This window comes from Enhydra lutris, unplaced genomic scaffold (genome assembly GCF_002288905.1).
Source record: "Enhydra lutris kenyoni isolate GAN:26980312 unplaced genomic scaffold, ASM228890v2 scaffoldscaffold66, whole genome shotgun sequence".
Classification (NCBI taxonomy): Eukaryota; Metazoa; Chordata; class Mammalia; order Carnivora; family Mustelidae; genus Enhydra; species Enhydra lutris.
Window position 1 is genome coordinate 14,258,578 of NW_019154150.1, and position 26,959 is coordinate 14,285,536.

At 42.2% G+C, this 26,959-nt stretch overlaps 1 protein-coding gene across 3 annotated transcripts in view; it reads right to left on the reverse strand.

Annotated features, from left to right (window-relative positions):
* LOC111159058 (unc-51 like kinase 4) overlaps nt 1–26,959 on the reverse strand; it is a 618,913-nt gene that overhangs the window by 211,789 nt on the left and 380,165 nt on the right. For all 3 annotated transcript variants that reach the window (XM_022521436.1, XM_022521437.1, XM_022521438.1), the window contains 2 exons: nt 7,364–7,530; nt 382–480 (listed from right to left, as the gene is read on the reverse strand). In XM_022521436.1, the coding sequence (XP_022377144.1) occupies nt 382–480; nt 7,364–7,530 (266 nt within the window). The remainder of the gene's footprint in view (nt 1–381; nt 481–7,363; nt 7,531–26,959) is intronic.

A 26,959-nucleotide genomic window follows, 5' to 3' on the forward strand; every position in this document is an offset into this window, starting at 1 on the left:
TAGGTCTACGTGCCTGCTTCTGCATTCCTCAGGAGTCCTGCATGCCAAGCACAACTCTAAAACATCTTCTGGAGAGAGAACTGATCTCCATAATGATTTCTCCTTCCTTCTTGAAATTCATTTCTCAAATTTTCTACCTCCCATTAAGATGGCTTTGAGATTCTGACTTAAATACCTATTAAAATGAATGCTAAGCCATCTAGTTTTAAAATAAAGTAGAAATTTAGTATTTCTAGGCCAAGTAATCTTCTGAAATTTCTTTTGGCTCCAGCTTGGAAAATAATTAAAGTGGCATAGAAATTGAAGACATCACGAAATTCAAAGAAAATGACTTTCACTTCAGCACTGTTCTGAAAGATGCACAAACATTTGGGCCCTTACCAGCGGAATGAGCAGGCTAATGAGGTCTGTCAGAGGTTTGCTGAGCAGCAGCAGGTCCTCGGCAGCCTGAGTGTCCCCTCCTGAGCCAGACTTCTGTGCCTTGAGGGGGGAGAAGGGAAGCAGTGTGTAGGAGATTAGTCAGTTTGGCCAGAGGAAACAGATCAGGAAAGGAAGGGAGCCTAGGAAGTAATCCCCCCGCAGCCCCCTGAGGAGAGGTGAGGCCTTGTTATAACAGGACAAAGAGCTCACACAGGGCCACTGCCACCAGCTCAGGCCACAGAGGCCGAGTTGGACAGCCCACAGATAAAGCAAGACCGAGGCTGTCCTTGATGTTCGTGTACTGTGGAGGGGACTCTATCTTTCCAACCATGCTGAGATGAGGGGCTGCTACCCCTATCTTTCAGGTGAGAAAACTGAAGTTGAGAGAAGTTAAATAGTTTGTCAAAAGCCCCACAGATGATGAGTGGCAAAGCCAGACTTGAAATCACAGATGCTCATTTCTCATGGGCATTTTGATGCACATTACCTGATGCATACCATCATCGTGTAATTCTGCTATGCTCTCATTCTCTGTATGCATCTGCATGCTTGAACAACATTTGGAATAGCCGTCCAACATACCAGCACACGGAGAGGCCTCAGACACAGACCTACATTGCTTAGGAAGAACGTGCTAAAATTGCACTGGAAAAAGGAAATGAGAAGGGTGTGGCTCTACTCTTCAGTGTGTCTGCTCTCAGGAGTTTTATGGGACTGTCTAATCTTTCTTATAAGGGGTGAATAATTTTATACTGAAAAAAGGCACTGACTATCATGTTTGCTACAATATATACACATTCCATTCACATACCTCCTCTCTGTTTAAATTTCACTCAGAAGAAACCAAACTACTCGTACGTCATGACCTCTGCCTTCATTAGCCTGGACTCCAGGACCGTTCTCAGGAAGGTCCAGTTCCTTCTGGACAGAATTTAAGTGGCCTGCTTTCTCTGGCTCAGAGGGGCTCGACTGAAAAAGTAGACACCTGCCTTTTAACAATTTATACCTCTCTACGGCTAAGGGGAATCACCACAATCATAGCCCAGAACTTCCCTCTCCCCTCCCCTCCCCACCCCACCCCCACCCCAGCCTTCCCAACTGGTTTTACCAGAAAGGTAGAGTTTCCTTCCAGAAAACAAATGTGCAGGTTTGAACCTTCCTGACTCTTGGCTGTTGATCCTGCCTTCGGAAGCACGGAGCAAGACAGAACACTGGCCTTTTCACATGAACAATTTATCCTTTAGAGCAAACGGGTTCTCTCCCGGGAAAGATAAGGCAGTCCTGTAAACTAGCCCCTGGGCTGAGAGGGGGCTTGAGGCCACTGCTTCCTTTCCGCACACAAGGAAGCAAGCAGATGGGGCCACGAGAGCAAGTGCCTGCTGTGGGACTCTCCCACCAGGACATCCAGCATCCTCCATAGCCTCTAAATCCACGCAGTCCTTCCTAATTGTTACCAAGAAGCATCAGGACCCTCCCCACCAGTATTCAGATACCTCCTCCTTGCAAAGCTGCCAGGGGTTCTGGAAAGAGAAGTTCACACCCGGAATGCAGTAGAAACTCCTCTCCTTACAAAAATATGGGACTGCGATGGAAGCTCTGTGCACAGAGGGATCCCAGTAGGGATTCCCGCAGGAAGAAAAACAGAAGCTGAGCAACAATTTCAGAGGCCCAAGTTCACCTCTCCTCTCAGTCTGTCTCCAAGTCCCTAATGTCATACTCCCTAAAGGCAACTTCTTGATACCCACGTCTGTAGCCCACTGTATGCATTTCATAAAAGGCCTTTTCCACAGCAAGGATTCTCTTTCTGCTATGACACTGCTATTGTCCTCCCCATTCAGGCCCTCTGCTCTTGCCTCTGGTCTGCAATTCACTCGCCCCCATCACAGCCATACAGGAACTGACCCCACTTCCAGTCATCCAGTGTTCTTGACCCACCCAGTTATGGTCTAAGCAAGAGGATGGTAGACAGCACTGGGGAGTCAGCAGTAGGGTTTGAGAGAAGTGGTTGGACTTACTAGATATTTAAGGTAAAATCTACATTATCTGAGGACAGATTAGATATGGAGTATGGGGGTGCCTGGGTGGGTCAGTGGGTTAAAGCCTCTGCCTTCGGCTCGGGTCATGATCCCAGGGTCCTGGGATCGAGCCCCGAACTGGGCTCTCTGCTCAGCAGGGAGCCAGCTTCCTCCTCTTTCTCTGTCTGCCTCTCTGCCTACTTGTGATCTCTGTCTGTCAAATAAATAAATAAAATCTTTAAAAAAAAAAAAGAAAAGAAAAGAAAAAAAAAGATATGGAGTATGAAAAAGAGAAAAGTTTTAAGGATGTTTCCCAGGTTTCTAGTGTGTGTAGCAGAAGGAAGGTGGCTGGCCTTACTGGCAGCAGAATGTTTTGGGGAGGCAAATCCTGAGTTTCGCTTTGGACATGTTTGAGGTGACGATGGCAGGTTCTAGTGATTATGTAGAGAAAGTTGCTGCATTTCTAAGGATGGATTTCCTGGGAGGACTCTGGGTAGAAATATAAACTTAGTAGACTTAAACATATAAAACCTGGGAATGTCAACTTATGAGCCATCTTTAATATTAAATGGCAACACAGCATTACTCAAAATGAGCTAAAGGAGTACAGTATTTAAAAAAAAAAGAAAAGGCTAGGCAAACACAATTCTATTCTATCTAGCAATGCTACACGAATCTAGTGCATGCAGGTAGGTACTCAAGAGAGGTTTGTTAAACACGGAGGTGGGGCATCTGGGTGGCTAAGTCGGATAAGGGTCTGCCTTCAGCTCAGATCAGGATCTCAAAGTCCTGGGATCAAGCCCCAGGTCAGGCTCCTCACTCAGTGGGGAGTCTGCTCCTCCCTCTGCTCCTCCACCCCCTCCTACTCATGCTCTCTCAAATAAATAAAATCTTCTTTAAAAATTGAAAAAAAAAATAAACATGAGTGAGGGAAGGCGGCTGTAGAGAACAAGAGACAGTCAATTCCTCAGGTAGCTGTTGTCTGATGCCCCATTATGGAGCACAACTCACAACGGTGGCACCTGGACCAATTCAGCACTCACTGTGCTCCCCAGTTATCATCACATGGGTGCTCACAATGGGCAGATGGCACAATCCGCCCCCCCGCCGCCCCCGCGTAGGGTCTCACCATCTGCTCCAAAAGACAGCATGCTTACAAATAACTGCTGAAGGCAGAGTGTGAAAGTAGAGGCAGACACAGTTTGGGTAGTGGGGGAAAACGAGAAGAGGACATGGGACTTCATCATTTCCATGGTGGGAGGGAGGTCTATAGGGAACAGTTTGGAGAGTGGTGTTTCAGGGGCCAGGAACCATAGGAGGAAAATGCACGGGAGTGAAATATTGAGAGAGGACTGTCTGGCATAGGAGTGGGCAGCACGGAGGCCTGGCAAACCAGGCTGGAATGCACGCTGAGACTGGATCATTCCAAGCCCTGAATGTCTCACCGACGAGTTAGAAGGTCCCATCACGAATAACAAGATGTCCCTGAGGTTTGCCATGGAAGGCAGAGGCATGGGGAGGATTAAGGGTGATGGCAGAAAAATCTCCCTTGTGTTCAGCAACCAGGCAGAGGGTAGCCAACAGGTATGAGCAAGGGGGCACCACAGAGGAGTCAAACTGGATCATTTCAAGAGACTCTTGTCCACATTCCAGTGTCAGCAACACTAGCACATCTGCCTAGAAACAGCAGTCTAACGGCCCCATGATCACAAGAGCAGTGGGTGAAGGTCCCCCATCACTTCACAAATGATAGTCGAGACCCAGGCAGGAGAGTCAGGTGACCTGGAATTTGAATTGGGCTTCCCAACCCCCAAAACTCAGTTAGGTTCTCCTCTTCCATGTTCATCCTGCAGTGCCCTGTACTCACAGCAGCTGCGGGCTCACAGATGTAAAGAGATGGCGATTTCCTCACCATTGTGTAGTGACGGTCTTCCCTCTGACACCACAAGCTCCCTGAGCGCTAACACTCTTCCTCCCTAAATCCCTGCTGAAATCTCACCCAGCCCTATTCCAGGCTACTAGGTGCAGAAGCAAACCATGAATTAATATCTCGTTAGCCTGCCAGGAGTCGCTTTAGTCAGGAACCGTGGCCTGAGCAGCCTCCCACGTGCCAGGACACAGACCTGAGGAAGTCACCATCCACAGGAAGCCTTGTGTAAATAGCACTTTGAGGGGAGCATTTTTCTTCTCGCTGTCAATGATACAGCGACCATTTAGTGCTCACCCTCCGTTGGCCAGGTAAATACAAAGTGCTATTTGCATCTACTCACATTGATCTTCTGCTCTCATGGAAGTCACACCACAACCCAGCAGGGCAGTTTTTATCATTTGTACTCTGCACATGAGGAAACCAATACTAGGCAGGTGAAGAAACTTGCCCAGGGTCCTACAGGTGGAAAGGGGTGTGGCTGGGACCTGCATCCAAGGCCCATCCCACACCAGTGAGCCTAGAGCGCGTACTTGTCTCTGCTTCCACATCTCTGCCACACAACCCTCAGGTTAAACTAGGACCGATTTTGAATCATAAGGCATGTTGGCGGCAGGGACTGAACTCCTAATGGAGATTCTAACACCTGTCTGCCCATGGTCCCCGCCTTCCTAGTACACAATTGCATATCACAGCACTCTCCTCCCTAAAAAAGAAAAGCGAAGCACTTCTCACTTCAAACACTGGCAACCCTCAATTCTGCTGCTTGGTGGTCATTCCTGCAAGAGGCAGACGAGGTTTTGAATGCCCAAGAATCTCCAGGGTGCAACGTTTATTTATTTTCTTTTTACTTTATTTTTTTGAGATTTTTTGTTGTTTTAGTTTTTTTATTTTTTTTAAGATTTTTTCATTTATTTATTTGAGAGAGAAAAAGAGAGAGCAAGCACACAGAAGAAGAGGGGGATGGAGAAGTCGACTCCCCGTTGAGCAGAGAGCCCGAGGCAGGGCTCAATCCCAGGACCCCAAGATAATGACCCCAGCCAAAAGCAGATGCTTAACCGAGTCACCCAGGTGCCCCAAGATTTTATTTATTTATTTGAGAGAAAGCAGGAGAGAGCACGAGCGAGGTGAGGGGCAGTGGGAGAAGCAGACTCTTCAATGAGCAGGAAGCCCTCTGTGGGGCTCAACTCCGGGACTCTGGGATCATGATCTGAGCTGAAGGCAGATGCTTAACCGACTGAACCGCCTAGATGCCCCTGGAGGATATTTATAAATGGAAGAAGTGACCTTAGGTTTGGAAAGTACTTCTAGCTCCCTGTTCTAGGGGGATGTGTCTTTGATACACATGACATTTCTTATCCCAGCCCCTTCCCCTAATTCTGTCTCAAAGACTCTACCTCTGTCAGATTGACATGGCATATAAAGATCAAAGTTGGCAGTCAAGGCCAAAAGCAATATGCAGCAGGTATTATAGGGGGAGATTTAGAAAGATGTTACCAGTAAAATATACAGTGGTGTGGAAGAAATGAAAAAGTAAGACACAGTGATCTATTGGTACACCAGAAAATTAAAAAAACGGAATTAGAAAATATTTTGTATTAAGGAGTTTTCTTTTACACATCCTTGAATCTCTCTCAAAATCACTTGTAATAAAAGGATTTCTATTGTTCTAGAATTTTTAAACTTCTGATCCTTTTTATCTACAGTCTACAAAACATAATCTTTTATAGATTGATATCATCAAAGCATCTTGCAGAGTACCTATCGCTGGCATCTTAAAGAATTACCTAAAACCACTGTCAAAACTGAAATAAGAAACAACACTCTTTGGAAAAAGCCTTAGAAAAGAGAGGAAAAGCAAGAAATCCGTAACACAGGATTGCATGAGTACTTAACAGTGCCCTATTAGCTTGCAATTTTTATAGATGAACAAATAAAAACAACCAGGTAGTTTGAAGGCCACTTCCCTCTACTGGCTTTACAAGTTTGGGTTAAACACTAACTATCATGTTTACTAAGGCATCTGGAATTATTTATTAAACCACACTAGACAAGCTAAACACTTGACCAGCTGAGCTGGGGATACGAGATACCATTTATCAGAATGATGAATAACAGAAACTAAACCAGAGTCTAGGGAATCATTCTTGGCTCTGTTACTAGGACTCCTGGCAAATTATCAAACAGCTTGGTTTCAACTTGAGCTTCTGCATCTCTCCAAGCCAGGAAGCTACCATTTGATGTATATACCTCTTGCGATTATACCAGGATTTCAAATACAGCAATGCAGTCATATCGGCTGTATGCTTTCACATAATCTAAGCATCAGCAGATACAGTTGGTTAAATGAAATAGCCACATGTGGGCACCTAACACCCAACACAGAAAGTATTCAATAACGCCACATCCCCTTCCTTCTTTACAGTATGGTGCGAAGTAAATTCATTATACTTTGGGGTGAATTGGCTTTTCGTAGCCACTGAACATACTCCTAGTCCTCAAAAACTGTCTTGCAATTCCATGTTATTGGTCGTAAGAGAAAGTGATAAACTTTATGTGTTGTACATGTATGTATATGTGAGTACAAACGTGTGTGTGTGTGTGTGTGTGTGTGTGTGTGTGTGTGTGTGTTTGCATCCATTGTCTGTGCAAGCTAATTCATCCTGTTGAGGGTGAGCTGGAGTGCCATCCCTAGATAGGAAAGATGGCATACTGCTGGGCCAGCCCTAGGGAGCCTATAAGGCAAATGATCTCCTCCACCAGGAGACTTCCCCAACTACCTCTTGGCAAGTGTTTCCTTAGGCTTCTCCTCTTTTTCTTTCAGATTGTGTCCTTGACACTGCTCACCCCAAGATGACTTATCTCCTAGCCTCTCCCTATAGAATCATATGTTCTTTTTCAAAAATAAAGACTCGGTAGAGGAAGATCAGAAAAGAGAGAACAAAAGGGAAGGGTGACATGGTGTAGGTTTGTTCAAGACATGGGAGGAGAGGCCCTGTACCTGCAGAGCCAGCCGAACGACACTGGATGTGTAAGTCAGCATGCCATGCAGGATATCAAGCAGGGAGAAGAGCAGTGCAGCTGCCGTCTCATTGTTGTTCTTATTGTCCACATCCAAGCACAGGGTGGCAGTTTCAGTGAACAGGTCACAGACGTGGCGGACCAGTCCTGAGGGTAAAAAAGAAGGGTACAACATGTCTCGTGAATTACAAAATAACGTGTCACATAAACCCAACAGAGCAGGCATGTGTATTCTATGTTGCCTAAAGCCAAAGCAGTCCTTCAATGGTACTCATACCGGATACCCTCAGGCACATTTTTAAAATTGCAGGTTTCCAGGCCTCACTCCCAGAACCTGCTCAAGAGCCTGGAATGTGTTAAGTAAGCGCCCCAGGTGACTTGATGCAAGGGTTCCCTAAATTACACTTTGAGAAACATGATCCTACATGAAGAGGCTTCACAGGGGCAGAGGGTTTCCCTGACCCTGGAAGAAAACATGTTACATATGAACAGACTGTCCCCAGGTTCTCTGAAGTTCAGTTATTCACAATATGGGTCAGGCTCTACAGGCAGACGCAGGGGACACAAGGATCAACAAGTATCTACAAGTAATGGGTCATTCCAAGAAGAGAAAAGCAATGAGGCAATTTTTTTTCCATATGCATTAAAAAAAAGGCAAAATGTAAGATCAACTATGATTTTAAGAAATCTGATATTCAGAAATTTCCAGGTTATAACATTTTGCTGCTGCAAACCTGGTATTAAATTAACATTGTGGTTGGTCTTCAACTTTCAGTTTGATGTTGTCGGTCACAAAAAATACATTTTCACAAGTAGGAGCATTATTGTTTACACTTAAATTGGCATTTTTATTGATACTATTGTGTAGCATTACTCTTTGAATTCATATAGAGTGAATGTGGTGAAAATACAACACTCAGTGTTACACACCTAACATAGTAAACAGGACCTTTGGCCTCGGTAGATCATCTGAATGCTCTAGAAAACCGAATCTTCTAAAATAAAATATTTTACATAGCAGATGGTGGGGGGGAAGCATGGTAAAGAGCTATACAGTAAGCTGGACTTTATTGGTCTTAACAATCCACTTGTCTTTAGTTTTCAGATGATCAGTTGGATGGAAACTCTGCCAAGCACAGCCATCCAAGCTTTGGTATCTCTTCCAAACAATGCCATTGTCATTTTCAGTAAAGCAACTGAGTTCTCCTAGACTGGTGCAGAGTAATTCTTAGACTTCAAAAGTAATTAATTTTGTCACTAAAGGCAGAGAGAAACCAAAATTATACAGGTCTCAAAGTTGTACTCCTTGTGGCAAAGAGTGGTACAAGTCACAGGGCTGAAGATAAATATACTTGAAGAGAAGGTAGAATTAACTACTGGCAAAACTGATGATGAGGTTTGATGGCACATATCATCAATGACACAGAGCCCAGAAAAGCAATTATTATGACATGTACACGACACCAGAAGGCATTCTCCTCTGAGTCAGGCAGCATCACTCATTCCCATGCCATGAATCAGCACTTGGGCATTCATGAGCTGCAGACAGGGCAGAAGGACTTTAAAACAAAGTGTTTGGTAAATCCTTGCTGCAAGAGGTTTTCCTCTAGGGGGTTAGGATTACTTTGTAACACATCACGCAGAGGGTCAAAGGTGCAGAAGGGTGAGAACTACGGCAACAGCAGAGGAGGACGTGGCTCTTCAGAGGGGGAGGCAGACCCCGGATGTCCCTCTACGTGAGGCTTGACTCAGACTAAACAGCTGGTGAGCAACAGCGAGCAATATTCCTGATCCTCATTCTGTCTTCAAGGAAAGAGTGCGAACAATGAACATAATCAGATCCCCGCTGGGACAGAAAGTCTTTCCAGCCTGCTGTGTGGAAAAGCGGGCGACAAATGCCGAGCTCTGGTGTGACACACTGAAGTCACCAGCTGTCAGGGAAGGTGTTCATAGGAGACTGGAAATGAAGTATGACACAAAATATTTCTCCACACCAGTGATAATGCCAGCAAGCTCATTAGAAGGATGTCAAGTGGTCTATTCTCAGCCACATATTCAGTGCTCTTCATGGCTAGGACTTACACTTCAGGGTCAAAATACACGTTTTTCTCATTTAAACTTTTTATTATGGAAACAAAGAAAGTCACAAGACTCTGTAAAAAGAGCCCCCATTACTTTCTTCAATAATCCTCAACACTTTTGCCCATCTTTGCTTAATTTACCCCCATTTTTTTTTTTAGGATTTTAAAGCAAACAGACATCATCTTATTTCTCCTGTAAATACTTCAGTATAGTCTAACAGAAAAAGGTTATTTCTTAAAAAAAATTATTACCACTTAATAAAATGAGACTTATTTAATATAGGCAATATGCAGTCTATGTTCAAAACTCAAATATCTCAAAACTGTCTTTTTAAGGATTAGTTTGTTGAAATCAGGATACAAACCAGGTCCACACATTCCATTTGGTTGCAGACCTTACATCTCCTTTAATGTCTAACAGTCTTTCCCCTGCCTGCAATTTTCATGTCATTTATTTTTGGAGAAGTTAGAATGCTGTTTTCCTGTAGATTTTCTTGTGGTGGTGTTTCTGTAAAATGGTAATTGTAGTGACCAGAGACTCCATTTAATTCAGATTCAATTTTTTGGGCAATAATATTTGGGGGCTGGGTCTCTATATGTCCTGTTGCATCATATCTGGAAGGATACACTGTCTAGCTGTTCTACACTTAACAATATTAAAATTGATCGGGTTCAGGGATTGTTAGTCTAACCCATTCATTATAAAGTTCAACATCAAATGTTACCTACTAAGGACCACCATCTATTCCCACATTTCATTAGATAAGAGCAATACAGTAAGTTTCATATTCTATCACTCCTTCTGCATTTTTTCAGCTGGTTTTCTTCTATAAAGAATCTTCTTGGGGGCCTGGGTGGCTCAGTGGGTTAAACCTCTGCCTTCAGCTCAGGTCATGATCTCAGGGTCCTGAGATCAAGCCCTGCATGGGGCTCTCTGCTCAGCAGAGAGCCTGTTTCCCCCTCTCTCTCTGCCTGCTGCTCTGCTTACTTGTGATCTCTCTGTCAAATAAATAAATAAAATCTTAAAAAAAAAAAAAGAATCTTCTTGGGGGCACCTCAGGGGCTCAGTCAGTTAAGCATCTGCCTTTGGCCCTGGTCATGATCCCAGGGTCCTAGGATAAGCCCCATATAGTGCTCCCTGCTTAGTGCAGAGCCTGCTTTTCCTTCTCCCTCTGCCTTGCCCCCAGTTCATGCTCTCTCTTTCACTCTCACTCACTGTCTCTCCTAGAAAGAACGAAAGAGAGAAAGGAAGGAAGGAAGGTAGGAAGGAAGGAAAGGGGAGGAAGGGAGGGAGGGAGGAAGAAAGAGAGAGAGAAAGAAGGAAAGGAAGAAAGAAGTAGGAAGGGAGAAAGAAGTAAGAAGGAAGAAACAGAAAGAGAGGGGGGAAGGAAGGAAGGAAGGAAGGAAGGAAGGAAGGAAGGAAGGAAGGAAGGAAATTCTTTTATCAACTATCTAGTTATCAAAAAATATGGTTTGTAAAGGAAAGGCAGGATATGTGTTTAATAAATGCTTCTTTGTTGTCACTTACCAGTTTTCAGAACAGTGATTTTGGAGTATTAGCAATTACCAAACGTGACTAATGGGGGACAGGGTGGAGAAGCTGGAAACTACCAAAAGTTACTAATGAGCTCATTTTGTGGCATCATTGTGAATACACTGGATATTTAAAAGATACATTTTATGGATTTCAGTGGATTCAATCTTTTTTTTTTTTTTTAATGTCCAACTTGTTTACATCTTTGGCTACTGAAAGCCCCTTGAAAGTGTCCTAGCCACTGTTATAATATGTTGCAAGTTCATCTTAAGAATTCCTGCCTCAAACATATTAAATAAAATGAATTTAAAAGCTTTATGAAGGGTTTAAGAAATAAAAAATTCCTGTTTTGGAGTAGGCATTAGCTACTTCTTCAAGAAGCCCTGGGGTCTTTTTACAAGAAACTGTGTTTGGAAACCATGATTTGAGAACGAAGGATGCTCATTGCTACTGGGTCATTGATTCAGTGAATAGAGATAACAGGTACACATCAACAGAGAAAAATGACTTCATGCCAATACTTCCAGTTTCAGAGTCCAGAAATGGACCCACAGATACATGGTCACATAAACTGCAAAAAAATGAACGCTTTACCAAAAAAAATTCTTTTCAACAAAAGGGGGTAGAAAAACTGAGTATCCATATGGAGAAAAGGATCCTTGATGGTGACATTGTATGCTATGCAAAATTAGCTTCACATGAATCACAGATCTGCACATAAAAACTAAAACTGTAAGAGTTCTAGAATAAGATATAAGAGAAGAACTTTGTAACCCAAGGCAGGCAAGATTTCTAAGGTCTCAAAAAGTATGGATCACTTAAAAATCAGTAAATTAAACGTCATCACAAAATTAAATATTTACGACATAGATATCTAATAAAGAACTTACATGCAAAATACACAAACAGTTCCTACAACTCAATAATAAAAAGACAATCAATTTTAAAGATGGGTAGAAAAGTTAAACAGTCCATTCACCAAAGATCTATGTCAATAAGCACATGAAAAATGTTCAACATCATTAGTCACTAACAAAATGCAAATTAAAATCACAATGAGATACCACTACACACAAACAGAAATAATTATAATGAAAAAAAAACTGACAACACCAAATGTTGGTAAGGCTGTAGAGTGGCCAGTACTCATATACACTGCTGATGGGAAATAGTTGCAGTTTTTATAAATTTAAATATACAGTTAGTATATTACCTAGCAATTCCACTCTTACATATTTACCCAAGTGAAAACCTTTATCTACAGAAAGACTCACTAGACCTTTATTCAAAATAGCCCCAAGCTAGAGATAGCGCAAGTGTCTATCAAGAGGAGAATGGGCAGACACAATAAGACATATTCATACAATGGGACTCTAGTCAACAATGAAAAGAAATGAGCCACCAAATCACACAATGATATGGATGAATCTCAAAAAGGATGCTGAGAGATAGACACCAGAAACAGGTGTATAAGCACAGTGGTATGACTACATCTGTAAGATACTGGAAAAAAAAAAATGTCTATGTCAATTGCGATCAGAATATAGTTGCCTCTAGGGAAGGGACAGGATAGAACTTTCTAGGGTGATGGAACTCTTCCATACTTTGACAGTGCAGCCTGTGCTGGGATGATAGCAGAATTTACTGTGCACTGCTCTGTCTGGCAATGGGCTTTTACTTGGTTTTTTACATTTAATACCTCACTTGAATTTACATTTAATACCTGACAGCTCTGCGAGGCAGATGCTGATATTTCCATTTTATATAAGCAAAAACAAAGACTCAAATAACAAGTACTCAAGTAACAAGTTCAAGGTCACAGAATTAAGTGCAAGTCAAGAAGTGATTTGAACACATGTGTTACCTCCAAAGTCCATGTACTTTTGTCAAGTACCTTCTGTCAAGAGACCAGAAGACCAATGAGTAGGCCACTGAGGTCATGCCATAACCAAGTGGTGGTGGGAAGCAAGGAGGAAGGCAGACACATCACTAAAGAAGTGTGATTTTTAACTTGGTGGCAATAGTGGCATGGGGACTAAAAGGGTCAATAAGGAATAGGAGAACTATATCGGCTTTGGAAGAACTGGGGAGTAGGTTTTCTAGGCATTGTAAGATCGCTTTTTAAGACATGAGTTTGAGATAACAACCAAAAGCCAATGACCAAAGGCAGTTGGAGATTAAAATCTAGAAACTGGGTGGCAGTCAAGACCAGAAAAACAGAAATTGGAGATGACCAGAGAGAACAGAAGGGTTCCCAAAGGACAGTCAAGACAGACAAACAAGACAACCAGCACTAAGCAAATCTCAGACAGGGGGAGGCTTTATAGAGGAAAGGAAGGAAAAGATGCTTCTAGAAAAATAATCATAATAACATAACCATGTCATAGATAAAAAGGAATGATTCAAATCTAAAAAGAAAAGGGTCAAGGAAGGGTGCTTTGTTGCCATGGTTCATAAACCTGAAGAACGTTCCCTGACTGGGTCATTTCTAGGCAATTCCTGTCAGTCGTTGGTAATCCTGTGGCTTGAAGTCAAACTTCAAGTTACTAGATCTTTCTGGGTATACTTTCTCCAAAAACCCTGTAGGTTTTGACATGTTTGCTTCCACACTGTGTCCAGAATTTCCCCATAGAGGGAGTTAGGAAATACTGTTTCTTGGAAGGAAAGGCTTGAACCTACATTTGCATAAGGCTGACCATATCCACTTTGGAGCAAAGCAAGGGACCACTGTTTGTCCCTTCATCTTACCCCATGGGACTCAAGGATTAGATTGCTAATATTGGCAAAGCTCTGTGAATAAGCTAAAACAGGATGCATTTTACCAAAATGGAGGAATAAATCTAAGAAGGAGGCAGAGGGAAGGAAAGCATGTTAACATTCCCCTAGTTCTGTTCTTTTATTCTTTTCCACATATAGGTACTAATCAAGAGAAAGATATTCTTACCTCCAAAAAGGGAGAGAATCAAGTTCAGGGACATTATCAGGGCTGTGATCTCCAGATTGAAAATTCTCCAAGGGATTCAATTGTCAGTGGGCATGGGTATGCGGCTCTTTCTACTCTCCTCTTCCACTAAAAAGGCTGGTGGTATACAGCCAGAGGGGAAGGCCTGGGGAAGGCCTGGCCATTCCTTTCATGGTTTTGGGGGGGTTTTCCCTCTCTCCCCTCTATCAGACCCCGTCTGAGATTTAGTAGCTACCTGTGACTTAGGTTCAGCTCTGCTCCAGATCCCTGGGCAAATGCACCTGTGTTTCCCATCTCTCTCCATAGTCCAACCCAGTATGCATCTGTATAAAGGGAAAAGGGAGGCTTTCCTGCCTGAGTGGTAAGACTGATGTTTCAGCACTGAGGCAAATACACAGGAAAGTCACAACCAACTTTGTTTCCAGTCTCGCAGGTGGATCTAATATAGGAAGTAAGGCTAAAAGCAGTCTTCTATGTAGACCAGCATAATAAAAAAGGTTTCTGTGCCTTGTTTGCCCATCAGCTCCCTCACAGATGCTATACAAAGGTATCTGAAATGGGGCTCCAGCTTTTCCCAGTCCTCTGGTCAAATGTCACTGTAAGAACTTCTTTCTTTTTTTTTTTTAAAGATTTTATTTATTTATTTGACAGACAGAGATCACAAGTAGGCAGAGAGGCAGGCAGAGAGAGAGAGGAGGAAGCAGGCTCCCTGTTGAGCAGAGAGCCCGATGCGGGGCTCAATCCCACGACGTGGGATCATGACCTGAGCCGAAGGCAGAGGCTTTAACCCACTGAGCCACCCAGGCGCCCTGTAAGAACTTCTTAATATTCTATCTTAACACCTAAAAGAGAAATCAAAATTCATTAAGCTACAGAAACCAAGAACTACTTTGCATTAATTACAACCAACTCATCAAAAAAAAAATATCCAAGAATTATTTTGTATTAATTATAAGCAAATCTCTAAAGCAGTCATCCCCATGAGTTATTTTCAAGTGTTTAACGTTCTGGGAATATTAATGTACATGAGCTATTTCCAGCTCTGGTCACTGTGTCCTGATTATATTATTAATTTTTCAAAATCTGTTGGAGTAGAGAGATAATATGAGAGTACACTTTGAAATGCCAAGATTTGAAAGCAATTTGTATTTCTATCATTAATGACTTGAATACAACATTCTAAATCCAAACGTAACCTCCCCAAATTGAGGCTGCCTTGTGAATAAGTTTATATCTGCATCATACAAACACGTGGCCATTTCTCCTACGGCTCATGAAAGTCACCCTGAACAGACAAACTAGAAAAGCAATACAAAGGAATCTGTGAGATGTGATGTGGGAAAATCGTTCTTTTCCAAAATGATCGGTGCTATACTACCAAATGCAGGATCACAACAAATCCGCAGAGGTAAAAGTCTGCTTTTAAACAGAAAACCATGGAGGGTGAAAGTGGCCATGCCCATCCCAGAAACATTGGCGGGGTAAATGCAGGCATCTGTAAATCCGAGGTCCTGAGCCAGAGCATCCAAGCACACAAAACCTGTTCTGGCTGAACGTTAATGAGCAGCCACGCAGCCACGCAGCCCACGCAGCCCACGCAGCCCACGCAGCCCACGCAGCCCACGCAGCCCACGCAGCCACGACCCCGAATGAAAATATGTCTCACCTCTCAGTCTAAAAATTTAGGAACCATCTTAGGGCAGGTTTTGCCTGTTATTTCAGCCACTTCTTAGGAGACCCTGGGTGTCTACATCGGGCTCTCTAGCCTTCCTTCTCCCATGCAATTGTGGCCCCAATTCTGCATGTCCTCTGTCTTGGAGCTTTGTTTTCCACACTACATCTTAAGCCCTCCCTCTCACACCCTGCCCAAACACCAGGGCCCATGGGAATCTGGCTCACCCCAGTTAGGAGAAGGACACTGAATAAGCTTCATTTGGTGTGTAGGACCGACCAATCCCCAACGCTGTATTCTGCTGAAATCAAGGAACCCATCAAACCTGAAAACTGGAAGTACTTCATGGAAAAAGGCTGGGGACTTCTCAAATATGACAGAGGCTAATGTTTTAATTAATAACCACCCCCCCCCCAACAACTTGAAGGGACTCTGTATATGAGAGTATCTTAAAAACAAACTTGCCCCAGCTCCCCTGAAGCCACAGTTGTCCACGGACCCCCATGATTAGTACAGTATCAACCTAGCACTTAACTCAAAGGACAGAGGAGAACACTGCATTGAATTATTCCAAGTATATGATTTATTCTGGTCACCTGCCCCAGGAGACTGAAATGCCCTTTTCTCTTTGAAGCAGATACCCTGCATTTTAGCAACATGGAAACCTACTTCTATGCCTGCCCCCTCCATGCATACTTGAGAGGTAAAAATTTTGGATAGAATAAGCTCAATTACAAAATAGCTGAAAAAAGAAGTTTAACATTTGACGGATTTATGCACTGAAACATACACTCCTTTTGATTACTCAGATAGCTAGAGTAGCTTAGAATTGATTTACACAAATATATCCAGAGCCATTTTTGAAAGGGTGAACGCAAAAAGTAGAAGTAGGTGCTAATTTCATATCCAAAACTTAAGATACAATGTTGTTTATGACTAATTCAAAAAAGTACGTTTTATTAACTCAAAGGTGCATCAAGTTTCCAATTTCTACCAGGAAATGGAGGAGTAATGGAATGACTGATTATATATGTGCAAAGCCCAGGAAAAGTGCTGGAACAGAGTGGGGTGGAAGAATAGGGAAGGAAACCTTCTCAGGAAGGAGGGTGACCCCTCTTAGCGGCAACACACCTCAGGGTCTGTCCTGAAAGTGTGAAAGCTTTGTCCAGTTGAATTCTGACTTCAATAAAGCACTTGCTGAAGTATGAAGGGTCTTTTATGAGCTGGGCCCTGAGATTGAGCATATCCTCTCAAGTTCCACCTACCACATCTTCCCTCCTACCCTTTCTCCTTCCCTGTGATCTATCTCTGAGTTATTTGGGAGAGAACATGAATCATTCATTCAATCCCAGGTTCATCTGTAATATGCTGAACATCTGTAATGTAAATTTTATAGTACTCCACAAGGAAGGAACTAGAAAACAATTCAAGAAATGGTCCCTTCCCTTCAGGGTCCATAAACAGATATCTATGGGTCACACAGATCATGGAGTAAAATGCCAGCTTGGTGCTATCGGCCAGAGGGAGTGAAGATCCAAGCCACACTTGTCATTTTTTCTTATACTCTGTAAAAATTCAATTTTGTAATGTAAAATGTAAAAATTCAATGTATTCGTATGTAAAAAGTATGACACAGAAAATACAAAGATCCCTGACATCCCATTTCCTCGAAACTTACCATGCATGGGTTTGCTGTAGAGGGCATATGAAACACATGCAAACACATGCATATAAAGATGTGTGCAATATAGCCCATACCTTGCTATTTTTCACTGAAGGATGTATCAGAGATTTCTATATCTTAGCTCATTCCATAGATAAAATGCTAACTTGTTCTATTAAGTAACTGTACAGTGTCCCTTTTTAAGATGAAATTCCATGACACAGCTAGCAATCCCAAAAAGGAAGGGGGAAGTTCAGGCACCACCTGGTTACTGTGTAGTGTTCACTTGACACAAAGTGACTGTCCCCAGCCACAGCCAGCTGTTTCTTTCCCCCCCTGGAGTTCCAGAAATGGGGCAGCAGAGGCAAGAAATGAATACATTTCAACATGTGAAACAGGGAGCAACAGGGCCAATGCCTCATCTCAAGGACCAAGGAGCAAGAACACTAGGCTGTAGTGAGGGTGGAAAGGAAAATGATGGGGGAGGAAGAGAACTCAGGGGTCAGGGGCTCCGAGTATCATATTTAGGGCCATGGTTCTAGCCGTTTCCGGCCCAAGAATGATTCTTTTTTTTTTTTTAGTATTTTATTTCTTTATTTGCCAGAGAGAGGGGGAGAAGCAGGCTCCCTGCTGAGCAGAAAGCCTAATGCAGGGCTCCATCCCAGGACCCTGAGATCATGACCTGAGCCGAAGGCAGAGGCTTAACCCACTAAGCCACCCAGGTGCTCTCCCCAAGAATGATTCTTAGTTTGAGTGCCATCAGAAATGCTCTCACTGGTAAGACATTTTTTTTTTTTTAATGCGGCTAATCTGAATTTCTGATATGTGTATGTTGAGAGTCCTAACCAGGTCAAGGGACTGGGAGTTCTAATTGTTTTTTTAAATCTTCCTTAATGGGACAGGGTATCAGTCTCCCGGGTGTCAAACTTCAAGTTAGTTATCTTCAAAAGCATCATGCTTTCTTGACTCCATGCATTATCCACCCTCCTCATCTTCCCTGTCTTTCAATCTATATTAATTTTTTAATTTTTTATTCCTTTCAAAGTCTTTAATTTTTTATTCCTTCCAAAGTCATCTCCCCAGAGGCAACTAGTTTCACTTCTTTTACCTAATTATCATCACCCTCCCTCCCATTTCTCTAAATAATACACACTTGCATTTTATGAGTTGCCGGCATTATCTGTTGACTTCCCCCTATGTGGGAAGGAAGATAGAAGCTCTTTCCCCATGTCCTACCTCACACCTACACAGCTCCCACTCCTCATCCCCCTACTACAGGTATCTCTTACTTTCAATCAGATTGACAGTGATTACATTGTTAATGACTGTATAAACACTATTCCCAATTAAGTCACATGGAAAACTATGATTATTTTTCCTTTCCTTGGCAACTTCATGTTTTCTCTAGAGTTAATAACTTTGAAGACTTGATTCTCATTTTAATGGTGCTTTGGCAGTGTGATAGGATGAATAATGTCTACCCCCTCCTCAACAAAGATATCCATATCCTAATTCCTGGAAACTGTGAGTGTCACCTTCCATGGAAAAGGGAACTTTGCAAATGTGATTTGGTTAAGGAGCCTCTTTTTTTTTTTTTTTTTTTTTTAAAGATTTTATTTACTTGTCAGAGAGAGAGAAAGAGAGAGAGCGCACAAGCTGGGGAAGCAGCAGGCAGAGGGAGAAGCAGATTCTCCGTTGAGCAAGGAGCCCGATGGGGACTCGATTCCAGGACCTCAGGATCATGACCTGAGCCAAAGGCAGACACCTAACCAACTGAGCCACCCAGGCTTCCCGTTGGTTAAGGACCTTGAGATAAACTATCGTGGATGATCCAAACGGGTCCAATGTAACCACAATGACTCCTACAGGAGAGAAGCAGGAGGTCAGAATGAAGGTGATGTAAAGACAGAAGTATGAGGTTGCAGTGGCACAAAGGCTGAGGAACACAGGCAGCAGCTAGAAGCTTTTCAGCTTGGGTTTTCAAGGCAAGGAAACAGAAGCTTCCTGAAGAAATGAAGCCACCAACATCTTGACTTTAGACTCTTGACTTCCAGAACTGTAAGAGAATAGATTTTTGTGTAGTTTTAAGCCACTAAAATTGCGACTTTGTTACAACAGCAATAAGAAGACAATACAATGAGGAAGCAGATGGAATTCCCTTTGCTGATCCGCCATCTTGACCCAGAAGTCCTCACCCACTTCCTGCTGATGAGATGCACTTCTGAGTCTGCGTCAACTGATGGACCAGAGACACTATATTCACTACATTTTTTCTGTGGGAAAAATTAACTGGCTCATTTTTGGTCATCCAAAAATGGGGGGGGGGCTATATAATTCAAATTATAGCACTGGAAACTCTTTGGACTGGGAGTGACAGGTCCTGGTGTCAGCACTATCAGAACGTAACAGAGTGACTGTGGTCAACTTATTCCATTTTCCTGAGCCCTAATTTCCTTGTTAGAAAATAAAGAAGGAGCACTCTGTGACACTGGAGGTTTCTCTTAGCTTTAATATTTTATAAGTCAGAATGTGGCAAATGAATATTAAATAGCACTCATTTACCCTAAACCTATTAAAACTCCACAGGGAAAATTATGTCCCTACACTATCAATCAAGAGACAGGATAACAAACTGCTATTATTATTTATAAATCAATACTCCAAAGCTAAAAATCAGATATTAGAATAAGCTGTGAAGAGAAAGAACAATGATAGTAAATACCTATAGGGCTCTTACCATGTGCAAAGTACTATTCTAAGTGCTTTAACGGATAATCTAACCAAAAATCCCCTTAACTCTATTTACAGATGATGAAACTGAAGTTTAGAAAAGGTTGAGTAACTTTGCCATGGCCATCTGGCTCTAGTTTATGCTATTACTCACTCAGCAAGACTGTTTTTCTGTAACTGAAATGACTGAAAATGGAAAAGAAGGACTATCTGTGAAGCTTATCATGTGACTATAAAACAAAATACAGGGGTGCCCAGGAGGCCCAATCTGTTGAACCTCCGACTCTTGGTTTCTGCTCAGGTTGTGATCTAAGGTCTAGAAATCAAGGCCCACATCATCTCCTCCAGGCTCAGCAGGGAGTATGCTTAAGACTCTCTCTCAAGACAATTATCATATGATCTCTCTGATATGAGGAATTTGAGAGGCAGGGTCGGGGGTTTGGTGGGTAGGGAAGGAAAAAATGAAACACGATGGGATCAGGAGGGAGACAACCATAAGAGACTCTTAATCTCAAGAAACAAACTGAGGGTTGCCAGGGGGAGGGCAGGGTAGGAATAGGGTGAGTGGGTGATGGACATTGGGGAAGGGGTGTGCTATGGTGAGTGTTGTGAAATGTGTAAGCCTGAGGATGCGCAGACCTGTACCCCTGGGGCAAATAATGCATTATATATTAATAAAAATAATTAATAAAAAAAGAGACTCTCTCTCCTTTTCCCTCTGCACCCCACACAAGATGTGTGCACTCTCTCAATAAATAAATAATCCTTAAAAAAATACAAAAAAACAACAGGTTTTAAAAAGATGTAATTAGGAACAGATAAGGCTAAGAAAGGTGAGGGGGCGGGCAACACATATCAAGTTGAATCTCTCTCACCACTAGAGAAAAATAAAAATAAAGGGCTGAAAAATAAGCAAACAGAAAGAAGGGACAGGAAATTGCCACATGGTGCTGTGAAAATAAATCCGCTTCGTTAAAATCTTATTTTGCAGAAGTTATTTTCACATTTGTACACAGCAGGCCTGGTATCCCATGACAGGCTTCTACTTCAGTGACATCTTTCTGCATTAGTTAATTAACAGGTGCCACTCACAGAGCGAGCCCATCGAGCCGCTGCTGCAGGAGGCACGGAACAGTATCCGATAGTCAAACCAGCGCTGCCAAGTAAGTGACACCAATCAGCAGGGAATGCATTTCATTTTCAGTTTTCTGGTGGAGAAAATAAATATTACTTAGGAAGAATTTGATATGCACTTTCTACATATCAAATTTCTGAAAAAAATTTGAAGTCACATTGGAAATCAATTCAAGCTATAAAGGAACTTGTAAATGCTCACTTAAATATGAATGTAAAAAATGAAGCCTTCAGAAATAACCACGGAGGAAAATAAATGAAGAAACGTGGTAAAAAAGCTGAAGAGCATGAAAAAAAAAAAAACAAAAACAGAAGAGCATAATACTCATTCTTTATGTCCTTGCACTTGACTTCTTGATTGCTCTTGTCGCATCTGATCTTTTGGAAATGTGGCCACCTTCTCTTGGCTTAGAGGACACCCCACTCTTCTGAGTTTCCTCCCTGCCCATTCCTTCTCAGTTTCCTGGAGTACTTTTCTCCAAAACCCCACAATCAAGTGTACTTATCTGATGAATGCCTGTGTTGCCTACTAGACCATAAACCCTACAAGAGCAGAAAACACATCTGTTTGGGTTATTCCTATCTTATCTAAGCCTAACACAGACCCTGGTTCATAGCATGTTCTCAAGAAACATGTGTTGAGTAACTAACATTATGTGACCACAGAAGAGCTCATTCTAGAAATACACAGCTGATTACTCATTAGAAAACCCACTACTGGAAATTTTACTGAACAGTGTATAGAGATAAAGATCACCCAAAGGAGAACTAGCAGAGGCTATTCAGAGCTTCCTATAGCAAGGGGGGTCAGCCACTGCCCCTTGCAGTTGGCAGAGACTCAAAGGCAGGCAGAGAAGTGGGAAAGTTTTATAGTAAGAAGACAGGAAGGCTTGAGGTATGCACTGATCAGAGGTGGTTGGTATGGGGAAGCTGGAAGCAAGTTAACTAGAAGTAAGGCATGTCCTGTTATTGGTTTAGGGAGTAGGTTTGGTTTTCTGTGGTTGATCCTGAGTCAGAAGCAGGGGTGAAACTTAAGGAAGCTGATAGTTACTGACCAAGTCCTGACCTATTTGTGCCAATTCCTACAGAGGTGGTGGTGTGGCATCCCGGAGCGGTTGCTGCAGAGGCTGTAGTTTGGCTTCCTGGGCTAGGTGTTGCAGAGGTTGGGAGTCAGTTCTATTTTCAAATATGAACTGACCATTGGCCATTTACGTAGAGCCTCTCAATAGTGGAGGCATACCCGTTAAGGTCAGGAACTGGAAAAGGATGCCCACTCCCAATTTTCATTCAAAATTCTGTTGGCTAATTTAGCCAAGGCAATGACAATAATATGTAATGACTCTGATAGTTAAAATGCTTCTCAAAAAGTCTACTTAGGGAGGGGATCAATGAGATTTGCAATCATTAAAAAAAAATGAAGCAGAACTACATGTATTGACATAGACATATGCCTATCACAACAAATATGGAAAACCAAGTTAAAAAATTATACACATGGGGCGCCTTGGTGGCTCGGTGGGTTGGGCCTCTGCCTTCGGCTCGGATCATGATCCCAGGATCCTGGGATCAAGTCCTGCAATGGGCTATCTGCTCGGCGGGAGGCCAGCTTCCCACCCCCACCCCATCTCTGCCTGCTTCTCTGCCTACTTGTGATCTCTGTCTGTCAAATAAATAAATAAATAAAAATTATACACATAGAATAAAAGCATGTAGAGAAGGCATTTAAGAGTCATTTATTGAACATATCTTATCTTTCAAGCACTGTGCTCCTTTATACACAATTATCTTCACACACATTATCTCATCCAATCTGCCATGGCCACCCAGTTATCCCCACTACCCTGCATATGAGAAGGTAGGGACGTTAAAGCGAACTGGAAGTGACATACAGCCCCAGACCTGGATTCTTCCTCACTACCTAGTATTCCTTGGTAAGTCTTTATGCAGAGAATAACCCAGTTCATCAACCCAGGCGAGCTCACTTTTTAACTTCTGCATTCATGAATATGTTTCTATTGAATACATGTTACTTTTATGGTCAGAAAAGTTACAGATATTTTACATCTTTAAAAAATAAAAAGAAGAAGGAATGATACAGTACTTGAGACACTTTTGGACGTGCGCATAAAGGCTACTATTCAGGGTTCAGGGTTCAGATTGAACCTCTGTAACACCATGAGAGACTCATTCCATTCTGACACATTTGTGAGGCTTGTTCCACCTTGTTCCACCAAGGAAGTCTCAAGAGTCTCAGACATGAGAAGCTTGATACCAAGGAAAGAAATACTACCTGGTGTTTCAGAGGACATCAGAGTGCTGGCTTTGCCTGTCTAGATGTGATGGCTTTGACCAAGGGGCATAATGTGAAAACCAAGGATAGAGAAAATGGAGCTGGAAAAATGATACCCTATCATCATCCTTCCTGGATGTCTCTGAGCAAAAGCAAAAAGCAGTCTGATCCCTTTTCAGGGATCAGCTTACAGATCCCTTGTCCACAAGCTCTACCCCTGTTCCTCTGCCTTCTCCACATCTTCCACCCCTTGCCTGCCTGGTTTGAGTCACTCACCTCATGTAAGTATCCGTCATCTCTCCCTTCACCTGTCTCTTTCAACTAAGCCAATTTCTCAGTTCCAAAGGAAATGTTCAACTGGCCTTGTTACCCCCTTGCAAAATACCATCCTATCCCTCTTTCTTTTACTGACAATGTAGACAAATTGGTTTCCTTTCCATTTTTTCTTCTAGTAAAGTCACCACTAGATTTTTCAAAAGGTACTTTACCGCAGCACTTCACATCTTCTCAACCCTGGCTGCTTTCTCACTGCCCTCCTGGGTTCTCTGTTGCTCATCATAGCTGGCTGGTAAGAGAATACTTCATTAGGCACAATGGGATAGTAACGGGACCTTTCTGAAGACCAGAGCATCTAGAGGGCAGGGTGTGTCATGCTTTCATTCCCTAGCTTGGCCCCCCGTGCTTCACAACCAATACGTGAATCTCCTCTGATAATGAAGCCAAATCCTACTATCAACTTGATAAGACAAAGAGCAACACCATCTCTCTTCCTGGTATGATCTTTTCTTCTCCCACCCAACCTGGGTAGAAGTAGATGCTTTTCCCCTAACCTTCATCTCCCCTGAGACTATCTGCAAAGTTTTCTCCAGCATAAGAAATGCACCTACTGTGCCTGCTGTTTTCAAGCTCATCAGCACTAAGGCACCCTGAGAGCCAGTAAACATAACTCTACTGTGGATTAGTTACTCAACTGATCCCACTCCAGAAAGACAGTCTCTCAGATGTCACCTCCCACCAATCTTGGCTAGCAACATTCTAGTTGTTAGATTCTAATAATAAAGCCTAAAACATAGGGTATTAACACACAGGCTGTGACTAGGATTATCCTCACATATCAATTCTTTTACTTTCCCAACTCAATAACCCAAATCAGAGGATGACATCTTCATCTTCAGGACATCTTCACAACATCTTCAGGAAGAGGCCAAAGGCATGATGAGTTTTTCTACTCCCTGAGTCTGAAACCTCATTGGCAATGACATCTCTTCCCTCTCAACCCAAAAGCCTGACACTCAGTCCCAGCAGTGCCCCTTTCACCACACCCCCACATGCTGCATCAGCCCCTTTTCCATTCCAGGTTGTACTGGTAGGTATCACCACATACCTACAGCTACTCTTTTCACCTCCTGCAATTCTGCTTCCAATCTCTGTCCCACCAGCAGGGCAGCCTAATCTTGCTCAGCATCACTGAGGAAATGTTCCCACACTGCCAAGAGAGCCTGAGCACCAGACCTTGCCATTTCTTACCTGGCTGAACATTCAAGGCCCTCCACACTCTGGCTCCAGCCCAGCCTGCCAACATAGACCCACTCTTCCAGCCCAGATATACAGGCCCCATGCCCCCGTGCTCTAGTCCCTCACTCCTGCTTCTGTGCTCAGCTCCCACTGCTCTTTCTGGCTAAGATGGCCTCTCTTCCTCAACTTGTCTCCAGCTTGCACTTCACTCGTGCACTTGCACTCACCACTTTCTCCTTTGTAAGATTCTGTTTATACCATCCATTTGTGCAATATCATCTTGTGTTGGTACTTATCCTTTCATATAAAATGTTTCTCCCCAACGAGACCACAAGTTCCCCAAGAAAAGAACTAATAATGGAATGAAAACATATTTTAGAAATATTGAATATATATACTAGAATTGCACAAGGTGCTTTTTGCGAGTTCTATGCTGTCTATCATGGTTTTCAAATATTGAAGATATTCAATAAATACCTTTTGAGTGAAAAAATAAATGACTAATTTAGACCATTGGCACTTGAGGGTATGAATATATCTTGTGCATCATTCTACCCAGAGCCCATCTCAATGGACTCAATAAATCTATGGGTGAATGACAGTGAGAAAAGCAGACAGAGGAAGGGGACAGTATTTAGGTGAAGGTTATGAATATCACAGTTTAGAATTTATTGTAAAAAAGAAAAACATGCAGTGGAAGAGTAATAGTCACTTAAAAGACAGAAGATCCCATTTACAACAGCAACAAAAGTAGATGTGATACTTAAGAATAAATGTATCAAGGACCTTGCAAGGCCCACAGGAAGAAACAAAGATTACTGGGAGATAAAGAATCAGACAAACAAACGGAGAGTCATAGCATATATTTGGCTAGAAAAGCTCAAAATCATCAACGTGTTGATTCTTTCTAAATTAATCTATGAATTAAAAGTAACTGCAAAAACATTAGGAGTCAACAGGTATTTTGAAACTAGACAAGCTACTTACAAAGTTATTGTGGGAGAAAAAAATCAAAAGGTAAAATAGCAAGGAAACTCTTAAAATAGGTAACGTAACAAGAAGCAGGAACTATCCCATTCAAATGTCTAACTGCATAACAATACCACGAAAATTAAAAGAGTTTGGCACGGACATGTGAGTGTCAATCAAAAGGAAAAATGAAGAGGCTGAAAATATGCACAAAAATACACAGATTAATAGGATGGCATTTCAGATTGATAGAAAAAAGACAGAATGTACACTTAATGGTACTACTAAGGAGTCATAAAACAATAAATCCTAACATCAAGACTTAAAACCAATTAAATTCCAGGTAGATCAATGATTTAATAATCAAAACTGAATCCATAAAAATAACAGAAAAAAATTAAGGAGAATTTAGGGTTGAGAAAGCATTCCTAATAGAACACAAAACCCAGAAGCTATAAAAGATTTATTAAATAATACTTACTAGAAGTCTAATTTCTGTAGCAAAATACAACATTAATAAAAATAAATATCCAAAAACTAAGTGGTAAATATTTGCATAACACATCACAGGAGTTAATTTCCACTTACTCGTAAAGAATGCTGAGAAACTGATAAGAAAACACTTTTAGAAACACAGGAGAAAAGTGGTCAAAGAAAATGAACAGAGAAATACTTCTAAGAGAAAGAAATACAAATGGCTCTTACATAAAAGAAGAGATGCTCATAATAAGTAAACTTCAAAATAGAGAGAGAGAGAGAGGACTGTGATATCCAGTTGTGATGGTGTAACTGATACTAAGCTCATCCTTCTACATAAGCAAGATTGAACCTAGACAAAATATATGATACAACCCTTTCTCAGATGTTAGACAACAAAGAGTACGGGACTCTAATTCTTAAGAGAGAGGAGATGAAGGAAATAAGCCCTATAATCACTCTATCTTTCCTGGCATTTCTTCCTTTGAGCTACTTTCCAGATGAAAGCATGGGGTTGTGGGACTCAGAGCACAGCAGCCTCACTTTGCT